Consider the following 14,491-nt stretch of genomic DNA (forward strand, 5'->3'; position numbering starts at 1 on the left):
ATTTCAAGCCCATAGTCATATATCACAAAAAGTCCCAACAAACCCAAAGTACACTAAGCAACATCTGAAGGATGAATGCAGATTTCTGGATTGCATCGACAAATCGGAAATGAAAATGTGTTTCTACAATTCAGGTTCCCCTAGGTGAATGGGCTGGCACGTTAGGGCCCAGCCGAGCCAAAGGAACAGAAATTCCATGTCGAAGGATGCGCAGTGGCAGCTATGTGAAAGCAATGGGAGACATGGAGGGCAGCGATGACTCAGAGGGTAGCCCCAAACCTTCTCCCAAATCTGCAGCCCGTCGCCAGAGCTATCTGAAGGCCACTCAGCAGTCCTTCAGTGAGCAGCAGCCTCCTCCACCTGCATGCAAGTGAGTCCTACAGTACAAGAGGTCATCTTCATAGATGCCCAATTTAATCTAGCACTCCGCATTCCAACAGAAATTGACTCAAAGCTAGGGTGGCACAGGTCTTCCAAAGATAGACAGCAGGGGGCAACACCTAGTCAAAAATGGAAGATGTTGCTTGTATAGCGGCATGCTGCTTCAACTGTTCAGATTGTGCTCTAGCTAAAGGAGAATACGTCATCGAAGCCCATTTGTATTGTTGGAATAAAACAAGGATAGGTGAATTTTTGCTGTGTTTTACCCCTTCGTCCACACCGACAGGCCTCGTTGCTACGCTCTCATGCGGGAGGATTTTCTTTGGTCTCCACTACAGAGTGCATGCTCTATGCAGCATCTGAGGTCAGTGCAATCCACAGGCAGGTTATATGGCCAATGACCCGAGCCCACCTCACTTGCCGTACCCCCACTACCCAGCATCGTTTTTGGTCAAACATTCCCCATTTCACAAGACTTTCCTTTTTTTTTTTTTGCCCTTTGCCCTTTTTCCTTTTTTTTTTTTTGCCCTTTTTTGCATAACATGCAAAGTGGCCGTGGTAACCCTTCAAGTCCCCTACTGCTCGGAGCACAGAAATTTCACGAACACAAGTGCCAATTTTGCAGTCCAGAACAGAGGAAACTTGCCAGAAATAGTTGCGAGCTATGACAAGTCAAATAATGACATATGAAGCTTAATTCCTCACAAATGAATGTTTCCTCTGCGCTGCTATTTTAAACCCACTCAGTCACTCTTCACATATCTCCGTTTCTCATCTAAAAATACCCAGAGGAACTTTGGAGTAGGATTTCAAGTTTCTCCTGGATATAAGACAAATTTTCTCTGCACTGCTCTCTGAATGTTCTCTTAAAAGCTGATTATTGCACTCTGTTCCACAGCTCCCTGCCCTCCCTAAAAGAGCTGTCCACAAATCGGAGCCTCGACAACTTAGACTGCTTGGTGAGCCCACTGGAGACATCACCGGGCCACGGACGGAAAGATTTCAGCCATTGCTCCGCTACTTTAACCAGAGGACCCGCCGTTCAGGTGTGTGCGTGTGTGTGTGTGCGTGTGTGCGTGTGTGTGTGTGTGTCAGAGACTGGACTTTATACCAGTGTTCCCCAATCTTCATTGAGCCAAGGCACTCATTGTACATTCACACATCATAAAAGACTGAAATGATCTTGTCTCAGTCCACTTGCAAAATGAGTCCGTGTGAAATCTGGCCCTGTCTCTAAAACTGTCCATAGGTGTGAATGTGAGCTGAAATTGATTGTTTTCTTTTGCCTAGAGATGGATGGCAACTGACTGGTGAGTGGTGAACAGTCCAACACCCAAAGTGAATGGGGATATGTTCTTGCTCACGGTTTTTATCATTAATGTGCATGCTGTTTCTCGAGTCAGAATAATACAGCATCCAATGACTAACCAACTCTAGTTTGGCACGTCACACTTTTTTTAGTAACTAAATTATTGTTTACCCTCCCAGCAACACCGGGCACAGTGTACAATCAGTATTGATGCTAAATAACTTCAGTAAGCAAAATGTTCATTTTCATCAACTCATACCTGAAACCCAAGCAGAATGTTTATGACGGTGTAGCTAGTTAATGCTTATTTCTCAGTCCACCTTCTGCCCTTCTCTGCACACCATCTTTCAGGTATGCGGGCGTGGCTTTGGGCACTCTCTTCCGCACTGTGAAGGGGAATCACAGGCAGTGGAGGCCTTGGACCTTCCTGCGGCTACCTGCTTTAGGTCGCGCAGCCATAGCTACTTGAGGGCCATCCAGACTGGTTGCTCCCAGGATGAAGATACGGCCTCTGTGGACTCCGACTCACCACCGCCCACCGCCAAAACCTACAACTCAAACACCAGTGAGTATTGTTCTACCCAAACTTGTGATACAACACTAAGAGAGGATATCATGTTCCATTCAATAACCACATTATGAAATACGCTATACTGAATTCTGTGCATTGTTTATTTATAGGAAAGAATAAATCAAAGAATCACTGAATAAACACAATGAAACATTAGAAATAAGATTGTGGCTATGCTTACAGCATATCATTTTTTGGGTAAATCAGAACATTTTGTACGTTTCAAGTACAATAAGCTTTCTAAGTACAGCTCAGTTGTTTTAATTTCGAAGTAAATTCATGCACATTAAACCTTTATTTATTTATTTTTTGGGGAAAATGTTATGTTAATAATCTACATTATACTTGAATCATTTAAGTAGGCTTTTTTGTTTCATATATTTAAGTTACTTTGCACAGTGCTCATTGTTGTAAAGGATTACAACAATACACTTTTTAGGTACAAAACATTTTTCTTGGAAACCTGTTTAACGGAATTTTAATATCAGTCATTGTGGGAATCATTTTTTATATCTTTATACTATATATATATATATATATATATATATATATATATATATATATAAACAGTATATATTTCTCAGTCCACCTTCTGCCCTTAGCGTGTGAGTCTGCACCCCATCATTCAGGTATGCGGGCGTGGCTTTGGGCACTCTCTTCCGCACTGTGAAGAGATATATAATATATATACATACACGTATATTGGTAACCAACAAATATACAGCACTGTGTCAGTTTAATTCATTATTATAATGAGTAATACAAATGAAAAAAATGGTAAAGCAGTGGGATTAAATAAAACGATTCAATGTGTACACCTCTTTTGAAGAGTTTAGTTGATCAATCTGCACTTAAATATAATCTGCATGTTGTGGTTTCGGTTGTTTTGAGAGTCAAAAGGTTTGAAGTTTACCTTTTTTAAACAGTGACTTGTTTGATTTCAGGGCAGTCTTCATAATTATGTTGTAGATTACATAATGCTGTTTTGTAGTTGCTGAAAAGATAACAAAACCATTACATTCAATAGCGTTGGGTTATGAATTATCATATTACAGTTCATATGGCTGGAGCTTTTGGGGCAGTATGAGATTACCTGATAACCTGTACAGTATTTGTCATCCATGTATGTGTGACTGCCTGTCTGTTTTGTGTCAGTATGAATAATTTGAACTTTTCCAAACAAACTGTCGTACTTATTTAGATAATATAAATAAAACTAGATCCATTTTGAATAGTTTGCATGATCTCATCCAAAATGGCAGACACTTTTGATAGCCTATTCACGATTTCCCATGCAATCATAATAGCATAATAATAACAGATTTTTGCTTAATATAATCAACAGATCAGTATCAATTGCAAATCGTACCTTTCTGAATGCATGGTATTTTTCCTATTATTTCTGTATTACTACTCTTCGTCTTGCACAAGCCTTCAGCATGTTGCTACGCAAGCTTGTGGTTTGTGTGTTACTAGTTAGGAGACTTTTTGTTTTGATGAGGGGTTAGTGAGAGGTTACAGAACCGAATCCACTGCGTCGAATCATGTGGATAATTGTCTTTGCCTAAAAAGATTAATGAGGTATAAACTAAGCTAAAAAATGATATTCTGAATATGTCGATCGATATTGACTGCGCGTGCGAAATTCATTAGGCTCGGGTGGGTCGGTTCGCGCGACGTTTGGGACAAACGAAAACTCACTTATCGTTGAGGGGTCGCCACAATTAGAAATAATCCAATAGCTGTGTTCATCGGTGACAGTTAAACCAATGGTCGTTTTCATCGGTGAAAATACTGAGGACACAGTCCAATCGCTGTTCGGGAAATAATTCCCAGGCAAAACGTGCACGCCAATCCTCGACGCAGGGCGTGAACTACAAAATCCTCTTTCACAGTGTAGCTGTGTATCTAATGGCAGCGCTCGTTTCCTCTGTCTGTTTCAAGAATGGACACAAAGTCACGCTTTTCCACCCGCCGCTGACACAGTAGGTCATTGAATTGCTTTCTCCTCAATCGACATTTGCATTCGGGAGATTTGATGAAATCCCCCGCGTGAGCAGAAGCACGCTAACCGGGGTTAACCTCAATTGCATTGTAGGTTTGGCGTAGCTAGCTAACGTGGGTGAAGAAAGGAAGGAGATGCTGGCAGTAATGTGGCCGCCCTTGTCAGCGTGGCGTGAACGTGGCGCTGCCGCTTTTCGTGGGTGTGTTTTATCGCCGATATCGGGTGCCTCTGCTTGACGTTGTTCAACATTGAATCGCCTGGCTGCGTGGAAACTGGCGGCACACCGTGACAGGAGCGGGCTCGAGAGCACGGCACAAAGCTAACAGGATGTCAGGCGTCAACACATGCAACGACTCGCTCATCTCGATCGTAATAATTTGGTTAGTATTTATAATTTGCCATCCATCCATCGTGACGTACATAGATGTGCGTGTGTGTTGACTATTTGAACTCGGTCGCCAAATGCTGTTAAACCCGAACGTTCAGATATGTTAATGCTGTCATTATTTCATTTGGTGAATAGTAATTTTTTGGCGTTGGATTTGGAAAAAATGGTGTATCCCAGGACGGATGAAAAAAAAGTCACGTTTCACTCCTCGCCGTTAATGGAGAACCTTCGAACGCAGCTTGCTTGTTATTGTTACATACTGAATTAATAATGTTCAGCTTCCTGCTTTGTGAACACTGAAAGTTTGTGCTTTGCATTTGAGCAATTTAAAGTCCTAAGTGCCCTTTAAACAACTCGCCTGACCACCAGAGAGGCATGTGCACTCAAAACGTAGTAATAGCTGTTAGCTTGATGGAGATAGTTTTCTTGTTTTGGGAGTGCAGCTTTTGTTATTGTCCACTTTGACATATGAAATGCTTATCCTCACGAGGGTCGCGGGTATACTAGAGTCTAACCCATCAGTCTTCGCAGCAGGCAGGGTACACCCTGAACTGGTTGCCAGCCAATCGCAGGGCACATCTTGACAAACAATCATTCACACACACAATCACAATCACACCTAGGGACAATTTGGAGTGTTCTAATTAACTTACCTTACAGGTTTTTGGAATGTGGGAAGAAACTGGAGTATCACAGAAAACTCACACAGGCACAGGGAGAACTTTGGGATTGAATGAATTGTTTTACGCTATATATACACCAACAAGGTGTTGATTGAATTGGCTAGCTTTATCTCAGAGTGTGGTGTGTCTGCGTATCACCATGGAGAGACACAATGAGTCATCCTGAACTATTACACGCGCTTCCGCACACTCTTTGATGAGGTCATCTTTCGACCGAATGGGAGGCGCATCACTAGTTTCACATCACTGTGCTTGTGGCCAAAAAATTGACGGTGCAGTTTACCTTCACACATACGTTGGGAGACCAGTTAGCTGTTAGCAAAATGATAACCTGTCTAAAAACATGAAATCACACTGTGGAGTATTGTAGTCAAAATGGTAATAATTAGCCAATATGGAGGAGATGGTCAATTTCAACAAATCTTTTGTTGACAGAATTTATGGAGAAATAAGTCGCCCCCTTCCCAGAAATATTACATACATGGAGTGATCAATTGGCCTTAAGAGGCTTTGATCGGATTCACAGATCACACATTTTTTCTCGATTATCGGCCACTGATGGATGGGACCATCCCTAGACCTAAGAGTTACAATGCATCAGTCATGAGGTAAAATAGGTTGAAAACTAGGTACTGACTGAATTGCAAATCAGTTTTTTACATTACTATGCGCTGGGTAGGAGGTAATAGCTACTATAATCAATTTGAATTTGTCTGTGGAACAGAGTTTGGGTGTTGTCACTGCACAAATTACTTTATATGTACAGTATGTACATGTAAGTGTCTGTCACCTAAGATTTTCTGTTAAAAATTTTAGAGTAAAACATTTTTTTTATTATTGCTTTGATGCATTGTTTAGGTTGTCGCTGTCAGTTGCTGCTCGCTGTTTCGCAAATGCTCGTACAAAGATGAAACGGTTATTAAGTTTGAAATAATAAAAGGCCATACAGCTATTATTAACAAATAATGGCACGTCTGCCAGGTGCACTCCTGCGTCTCGGTTTCACACCCTGAAATTGATATATTTGCATGATCAGGTTATTCTGTTCCTTTCAGTCCAACGGGATTTACCGGTAAATGCCGGTTTACTTGACACTAAATTCACTGGGGGGTGAAAAAAAAACTTTCAAGCCGTAGCAAGTGAAAATGTCTAACAAACCATGCCCCTGCAAAGATGTTCATTTGACACTCATTCAATTCTTCTGATGGTGGATGAAACTGACAGCGGTGGCTAGAATTGCCAAATCCCAAACTAGAGCACTCGCTTTTGAAAAAAAGGTTCATGGAAATGCAGTGGAAATTTTAGCAGTCTTTAATCCTTAACATTTTCCATTGACACCAGTTAAAGGCCCAAGAGTGAAGTAAACTTGGCCAACCATCTTTTGTGTAATACTTAGAGCTAAAACTATTTCAAGTATAGTTTTGTTTTTAAACCACCCCGATTCACAGTTAGACTCACAGCAACGCGCTTAACAACGAAAATGCTTTCGTTCGGCAATCTCCAGCGAGTGACGCCAATTACGGAATGCCGAGTGCCAGTCAGCCAATGTACTGCATTGTTGATTGTCCCATTAACTGCTCTTTGTGATTGTTACTGAGTTATTCTGCAAAATGCCTCGGTTTGAAAAATCGCTTTCTGAAGCAATTTCTAGCTGGCTCTGTGCACTTTCCATACCGAGCTGCGCCATTGTTGTTCTTGAATTGCCGTCACACTTCCGGGTTTGTCACACGCCAGAGTTTCACTTCAGGAAAACAATTACTTTATCAATTATACGAAAGGGAGATATTTTTTTCATGCTTTATTTAATGTATTTTGTCTAATTACTTTACCGGTGACAAAAACATATTTCATTTGGGATTTTCTGAAATTACTTCACAGTTGGCCTTTAAAAAAGGTGTTTCTTGAACATATTCAAAAAGTTAAGCTTTGTGGCCCACTCAAGATCGGATTAAAGCACTTAACACCATAAAATAATTACACGGCAGGGCCTTTCGCTCATTTTAGATACAGCAACCAAGACCAAGTCTTAAATAGTGGCTGTAGCTCTGTGATATTATGTATTGCAGAGACGATACAATAGTTTTTATCGTGCCACTTCCCTCCTATTGTTCCTATCATCATTTATCCTCTTTCAATAGCTACGTTGGACTAAATGGCTGCATTATCAGCGACACGTCACAAACTTAAAACTGTGCACTCTGACAAATAGTTGGGATACCTTTTATTATTTACCTGAAAATGTCTGAAACTTTTTTTTGCCTTTTTAAATTGATATCTACATTTTGTGAAAAAAATGTAGGCTACTGTGCCTCTTGTTGACACTTGATTATTTGATTTTCCAGTCAGCAGTACTGCAGGCATTTTTCATTTGATCCAAGTCTGCTGCGATTTAATGATGGCTTTGCTGCTGCTCCGTTATTAGCTGATGAGCAGTGACCTCCCAATGACAGTGTTGAGTTGCCATTTTAATTTCGAAACGACGAATGCCCGAGTGACATTTTGAACCCTTTTATGGATTGGCTTGAATATGCGTTCCAGCCTTCTTGTGTGGAGATTGCCTCGTTTTGTCAAGGTAACTCGGCTTCCTCCCATGTTCCAAGCACGTGCCTGTCAGGTGAAGATACCATTTTCTTGAGGTTATAGAGCTCGAGTGACATTTTAATCTATGCACTGTGTGTTGCTATATGTTCAGCCCTTTGTACTTTGGGAATGCCATCGGGGGGCCAATACATAAGTCACTGTTGTTTTGACTCCAGGAACAGGGATTTCAACAGCCGTCGTTCTTGACTCTCAAGGGGGCCAAAACCTCTCTTAGCTCTCGAGCTGCCTAATATCCTATGTCAAATTCATTATTTATGGGGCAAACTGTTAAAAAGGACTCATTCATCCTGGGTTTGAAAAGAACTTTGAGCATAGATGGTAATTAAATGTGCAGCAGTGGCGTGCAAAGGACAATCCCCGGAGTCAGACTGACGTAAGTGGAGGGTAACCCGCAGCAGCAGGTTGACAGGCAAATAGTGGTAGCTTTTTGCTGTACTTGGTAGGCAGCCAGCAAGAGGGACAAAGTGAAGGTTTTTGTTTAGATAGGTGGAATTTCTTTTTTCTTCTTGTTTTGCACCTTGTGTCTTATTGCATTGATTGCATTTTTACCTGATTTGTTTCAGCACCGAGCTGTTAAAACTGACATCGGTAATCAGGAATAAGCAATTCTCAGCAATCTTTTTTTTTTTTTCTGTCTGCAGTCAACAGTAGGAAGGCTCCACCTCCAGTCCCACCCCGCACCACCTCCAAGCCTCTCATCTCGGTGACACTTCAGAGCAGCACAGAATCGGCCCAAGACCACGCCAGTGAAGCCAACAGCCAATCAGGACGCAGCACTTCCTCTGAGAGTCTCTGTAGCATCCGCACCAGCGATCTGGCTAAGAGGAAGCAGGCTCCCACGACTGACCCAGCCGCTTCCCTTGCACCTGCTGTAGCCTCTGTGCCCCCTGTTCCAGCTCCTCGTGACCTTCCACCCACTACCTCTTCCACCACTTCAACATTGGCTCAGCCCCAAAATGACACCCTGAACACTGGCGTCACTTTGGAGCAGCCCCCCACTGCACCCAAACGAAAGCTATCCTCCATTGGAATTCAGGTGAGATTTTGTTGACCCTTCAGTTGTAGATGAAAATCGTCTCCAACTTTATCACATATAAAGTTCAATATTGAATAGTGAAATTCAAATATTATTTGTAGCTCGATATAAATCAAACAAAAACGGTGTTCTTGTATGAAATTATTAGGTGGATTGCCTTCAGCCGGACCCAAGAGAGGAACTTTTACCCTTGACTGCCCCCCTTAAATTCCAGTCAATTGGAGTTCAAGTGGAGAACGGCAGGCCGTAAGTGTACACTCTAAGTGATCAAATCACAAGACATGAAAGAGTCTGATAGGACATTGTTGAAGAATTGACTTTTGAAACTAAAAACAAAATTTTCACAGTGCTTGAAATACTTTAAGCCTTGTTCAAACAACCCTATGAAATTTCGTTTCCTCACAGGGTATATCAGATTGTCTACCCTTTTTTCCTAATGTAGACTGACAACATTTTATTTTGTGAGAATTGCTTAACTAGTTATTTTCTAAACAAATATATATCCAGCAATTTAAATTTCAAATCACTATTTTGCCTTTGTCTTTTTAAAAAGATTTAAAAACATTTCGAGGCATGCGTTTTTGTGGTTGACACAAATGAGTTCATTCCCAGCCCTAATGAGAAGGTGATTTGCTCCAGAAAAAAAACACGGGCAGAATTAGAATCTGTGCAAAAAAAATGTAGGAAAAATGTACTTGAATTGCCGGTTAAAAAAAAAAAAGTTGTAAAAATTTGACCCGTGTTATTGTTCTGTATTTCAATGGCCGTGTTACATTTTCTTGAGAATTAAGTTAATTGCGCTTAAAAAGGATGCAGCCGACTTGAATTCTCATCTGATATCATTCTATCAGTGGTATTAAAAACCCCCACAGTACCATAGGATCAATTATCATGATGTATGAAAATCCTAAAAATGTGGTATCATGTCAAACTTACTGATCATTTGTATTAATCAAATGTATGAAGTAGAGCAATTTTGAACAGAGGAGTTTTCCGCCTGTCACTTCCGTTATGTGATTTTGGTGCCAATTGATGCTGATTGGCATGTCTGGCGCTGAACAGTGTTCTTGTGTAGTAGTGTTTTTTTTTTTTTTTTAAACCCACCCTAGTGTCTGTCAGAGACTGATTTTTGTGCGTGTCTGTGCAGTCTTAGCCGGGACAGCAGCATGGCCTCCAGACAAAATACAGAGACCGAGCCTCAGGAGCCGCCCCACGGAGCCGCACCCTTGGAAAGCAACAAAGCCAACGGCACCAGCCCCAAAACCACAAATTCTAACGAATCCAAGGCGAAGGACAAAGCCACAGAACAGCGTTCTCTTAAACAAACCGCAACTCCACTGGGAATGTCCACCTCGCCCCCACAGACGCTGGACCCGGCTTTGGATCCTTCGTCACTGCCACCACCGGATCCCAGCCTGGTGCGCGGAAACTGCAACGCCCAAGGAGACTCGTCACAAGCCGGCACGCCGGCTTGCCTCCGTGACGGGAACTGGTTCCTGAAGCTGTTGCAGGCGGAAACGGGCCGCATGGAGGGCTGGTGTCAACAGATGGAGCAGGAGACCAAAGACAACAAGTTGTCAGAGGAAGGTCAGAGATAGGATGAGGTCACGATTGCGCAGTAATCTGTACATGTTGAGAAAAGTACTCAAGTCACAACTGTTTGCTCAGTTTCATCACCCCCAAAAAGGCGGGAGAAAAACTCCCAGAATACCACTCGGGCCATTAGGCAGATCTATTATTGCGCTTGGTGAAATATGAATGAGTGGAGGGCCGACTCACTTGAGAGCCTCCATCAGATTACCAGGCTTCGCAGCTCTCCGCAGACTTGACTGATGAATTTCCATTTGCATACAAATATTAGGTGGAAAGCAGCGGAATAGATATTTGTCATCCTTCCTGAGATTGAGTTAATAAACATCACCTAAACGATCCATTTGCTATCACAGAATGTTAAGTGCTCAAATCAATATTTCATGGCTATATCCCAATAATACTGTATTTGATGTGCAGTCACTTCCTCCCCGGTCTCGATGCATCACTCATCTGATGCCCGGAGGCATTTTACGTGCTGTTTGTGGTAATGAATTCTTTGTCTGATTTGTAGTATTGGGGACCATCCGCAGCGCAGTCGGCAGCGCTCAACTCCTCATTTCACAGAAGTTTGAGCAGTTCAAGGGGCTCTGTAATGAAAACCTGGTGAGAGACTGCGCCGGAAGCATACAATCCTTCATGACTGATTTACTGGGAGTGCTGCTTTCCGTGCTCATATTGTCTCTGGCTTGCATATTGAGTTGTAGTTTTTCTTCTGTTGCCTTGAAATGGGAGACACGCATGCTGGCGCTGATCGTCTCAAAGCCGCGTCTTCGTTGATTCCGTTCTTCTATCACCCATCAGAACGTCAATGCCGACCCACGCCCAACAGCACAGGACCTTGCGGGGTTCTGGGATCTGCTGCAGCTCTCAATAGAAGACATCAGCATGAAGTTTGATGAGCTCTACCAATTGAGAACCAACAACTGGCAACTTCCGGAGAAATCGGAGGTCAATTTTGTTGACAAATTGGTGTGTGCACCCCGCTTCCCAAAACACAAAGGTGACCTTGCTCTTCGGTCTCCTCAGGTTGAAAACAAGCAGCTTCCATTGGCCGTGCCAAAGAAGCAATCTAAGCCCAGGCTATCAGCTGGGAAGGACAGAAGCGTGGACTCGGCTGTGGACAAGCAGCGACAGGAAGCCAGAAAACGCTTGATGGCAGCAAAACGCGCGGCGTCTGTGCGACAGAACTCTGCAACGGAGAGCGCCGACAGCATCGAAATCTATGTCCCCGAGGCACAGACTCGCCTCTGAGTAGGCCATCACCCATCATCGGTGTCTGCGTTCACTCAGCGACTCAAAACCGAACCGAACCGAATCATCCACACATGTACAACGGATGCATCGGTGCAACATGTGGATCCAAACATTGCGGTCAGCCCTTCAGCGGAACACAAGACAAACAAGCAGGATGTTGAATACGATTGATATTATTGACTTTATGCTAATTATATTCTCCCCAAGTATATCAAGACTGAGATGTGCGAGTACCTTTTAGACAAGGACACCGCGAAGAATCTCGGTGTGGCCCAAGTTTACCGTCTCTCAGCTCTTGGGAGTGGACCGACACGTTGTGGTTGCCTGGTTTACGACGTGAGCGACCATTCACACTCACTCAGGATACACATGCAGGTGTACTCGCTGACCACAGAGTCTTCCTGTTCTCTCTTTGTATATGGCTGCCACGCTTTGGCTGTACTCTTTACCGTGTAAAAGTTATGGGACGAGGGTAGGAATGCAGAGAACCAGAGGAAGGCAGTAGCATATATAAATATATAGTATAAATAACACACTATTATGATGTTCATTTTGTAAATGTTGTATACCAGATTATTTGTTAGAAAGAGCTGTGTGTTCAGTACCCAAGATAGTTTTTTTAATGAATAGATCAAGTACATGTCCTGTCAGGTTATATTAGCACTTGATGCAATCATTTTTGACTTCACCCCCCTTAGCTTGTCTCACAAACGCACACTACATAGTCTGTGTCTGTGATTGTCATCATTTTTAAGTCTTACATTTGTTGGGTTTGTTTTGAGGTGGTATTTTGGGAAGCACTGCTCAGCCAATGAGCTTTGGAGGAATGTATTGCACGTATGTATTTTGCAGCACATTCCAACTTGATCACTGCACTTTCACCTCAGATCAAGTTTCCTTGTCTTTATTTTTTCTTTCGTTCACCGAATCATTATGACTTTAGCTGCAACGTGTGACGCAGGGGACCAAGACACCCACCACTTGATATGTCATTCCCATTTACCCAGACCACGTGAGTGTGTGGGAGTTTTCATACCACTGGAATGGCAATGGAAAAGCAATAATGAAATGGAATTTTATCAGTGCATGCAATGCAGGACATGCCCAATGTTAAGTCATTTTACAATTTGCCTCGTAAGGCTTTCTTGGCATGAAGGATGAATGTTTCTTTCACTTGTGAACTGTCTTTATCCACTTCAATCTCAGGTTGAAAGCTCAAAGTCAGAAGAACCACTACGAATCGAATGGAAATTTACACCAATCGCCTGATGTGAACCAATTATGAAATTGTTCAAATCCACAAGCTGCTTCATGCATAGATTTTGTGCAAAGCAGACATCAGTTTTTGACTCCACTTTTCACGCTCAGCTGTGTTAAAAGATGACTAACTGTGGTACTCCCCATCCATATGACACATCCTCCTCCTTCTAGCTAAAAGGCCTGTAATTCTAATCACATATGGTGCTGCAAGGAATTTCCTTTTGTGCCAAGACGGCAGTGGTCATCAACATCTGTGTCATTTGAGATTTTTTATTTTTTAGGTGGTGTTTTTATTATTTAATGTACTTAAGTCTTAGCAAAAGTTTTTTGCAGCACCTCCAACGGTACACACGTGTAGCCTGGCCTGAAGCCTGATGAAAGGGTCGAGCCACTTGTCAGACTTCACTCGCGTCCAACTGGTCAGTCCCCGCGTTACACTCCAATTATAATGTCCTGCCCAATTTTGAATCAAAGCAAAAATAACATTGAATTGTCAATGTTGACAGTGCATCCCATTGTTGTTGATTTTATTTTATTTGTATTACATCAACAGTGGACATGTGCATTTCATTCTCCAAAGAAATCATTAAACATCCCTTTGCTACATGTCCTGGTCATCATTCTGCCTCTTTTTATTTCTTTTTTTTTTTAATTACACCAGTAGCTGGTCACATTCAGATTAGACATGTTATCCTGACTAGTGTTCACGTATGGCTTTCATACGGATAAAAATATTTAGATCTCGAACGAGTACTCCTTTGAACGGGTTTTGTAAATGTGGAGCATTGAGTCCCTGGGGTGTTCTAGAAAGTACGTTCAAGACGGATCCCTTATTCCTTCTCATGATGATTAAGAGTCTATGAGCAATTTGCTTACCTGTCCTTCCGGAGTTTCCAAGGGCTAAAAATGGGCATATGTGAAGGCACAACTTTGAAGACAGATTTTTCCATGTGCCGTTTCGCGCAATATTGTACTGGTGCATTTCTTTCAGTGGTATCTGATTTGATAAGAGTGAATGACAAAGACACGCGCGCCAATTCTGACGTCATGGCTGTAATTCATCCTTGGTGGTGGCGCAACACAAGTGAGCAAAACGTTACCAACTACCATAAGCACATATATTACAACTGATGGTTTGATTGTTATGATGTATTACCGGTACTTTGACACTATGAGGCTGGTTTCTTCTGAGCGCGTACCTGACATTTTGAATAGACTGGACTTGTCGAATTAAAGTGGAATGCCACTAAATGTTTGAAGTGTCATTTTTTTACCTTTGGTATACAGTACGTTAAAACAAATTTTCAAATTTCTTCTAATATTGACTCTTTTAATAAAATAAATTAAATCGTCTCTATTTTCTGCTAAATATATGCCTATTAAATAACCGGTGATGCCACATGTCAGATG

At 42.2% G+C, this 14,491-nt stretch overlaps 1 protein-coding gene across 3 annotated transcripts in view; it reads left to right on the forward strand.

The window, feature by feature from the left end:
- The window catches only part of dlgap4a (discs, large (Drosophila) homolog-associated protein 4a), a 62,367-nt gene extending 48,680 nt beyond the window's left edge, over window positions 1-13,687 (forward strand). The window contains exons 3-12 of one of the 3 annotated variants that reach the window (XM_086115024.1): window positions 135-370; window positions 668-745; window positions 1,280-1,427; window positions 2,042-2,255; window positions 8,580-8,974; window positions 9,123-9,220; window positions 10,122-10,561; window positions 11,079-11,170; window positions 11,369-11,515; window positions 11,594-13,687. In XM_086115024.1, coding sequence (XP_085971150.1) covers window positions 135-370; window positions 668-745; window positions 1,280-1,427; window positions 2,042-2,255; window positions 8,580-8,974; window positions 9,123-9,220; window positions 10,122-10,561; window positions 11,079-11,170; window positions 11,369-11,515; window positions 11,594-11,818 — 2,073 coding nt within the window. In that variant the 3' untranslated portion in view covers window positions 11,819-13,687. Of the gene's footprint in view, window positions 1-134; window positions 371-667; window positions 746-1,279; window positions 1,428-2,041; window positions 2,256-8,579; window positions 8,975-9,122; window positions 9,221-10,121; window positions 10,562-11,078; window positions 11,171-11,368 lie in introns of all 3 variants that reach the window. The other 2 variants (XM_086115016.1, XM_086115007.1) reach the window with 2 other exon arrangements.
- The last annotated feature ends 804 nt before the right edge of the window (window positions 13,688-14,491 follow it).

This window comes from Hippocampus guttulatus, chromosome 1 (genome assembly GCF_054856545.1).
Source record: "Hippocampus guttulatus isolate MCC_2025c chromosome 1, RoL_Hgut_1.0, whole genome shotgun sequence".
NCBI classification, from domain to species: domain Eukaryota; kingdom Metazoa; phylum Chordata; class Actinopteri; order Syngnathiformes; family Syngnathidae; genus Hippocampus; species Hippocampus guttulatus.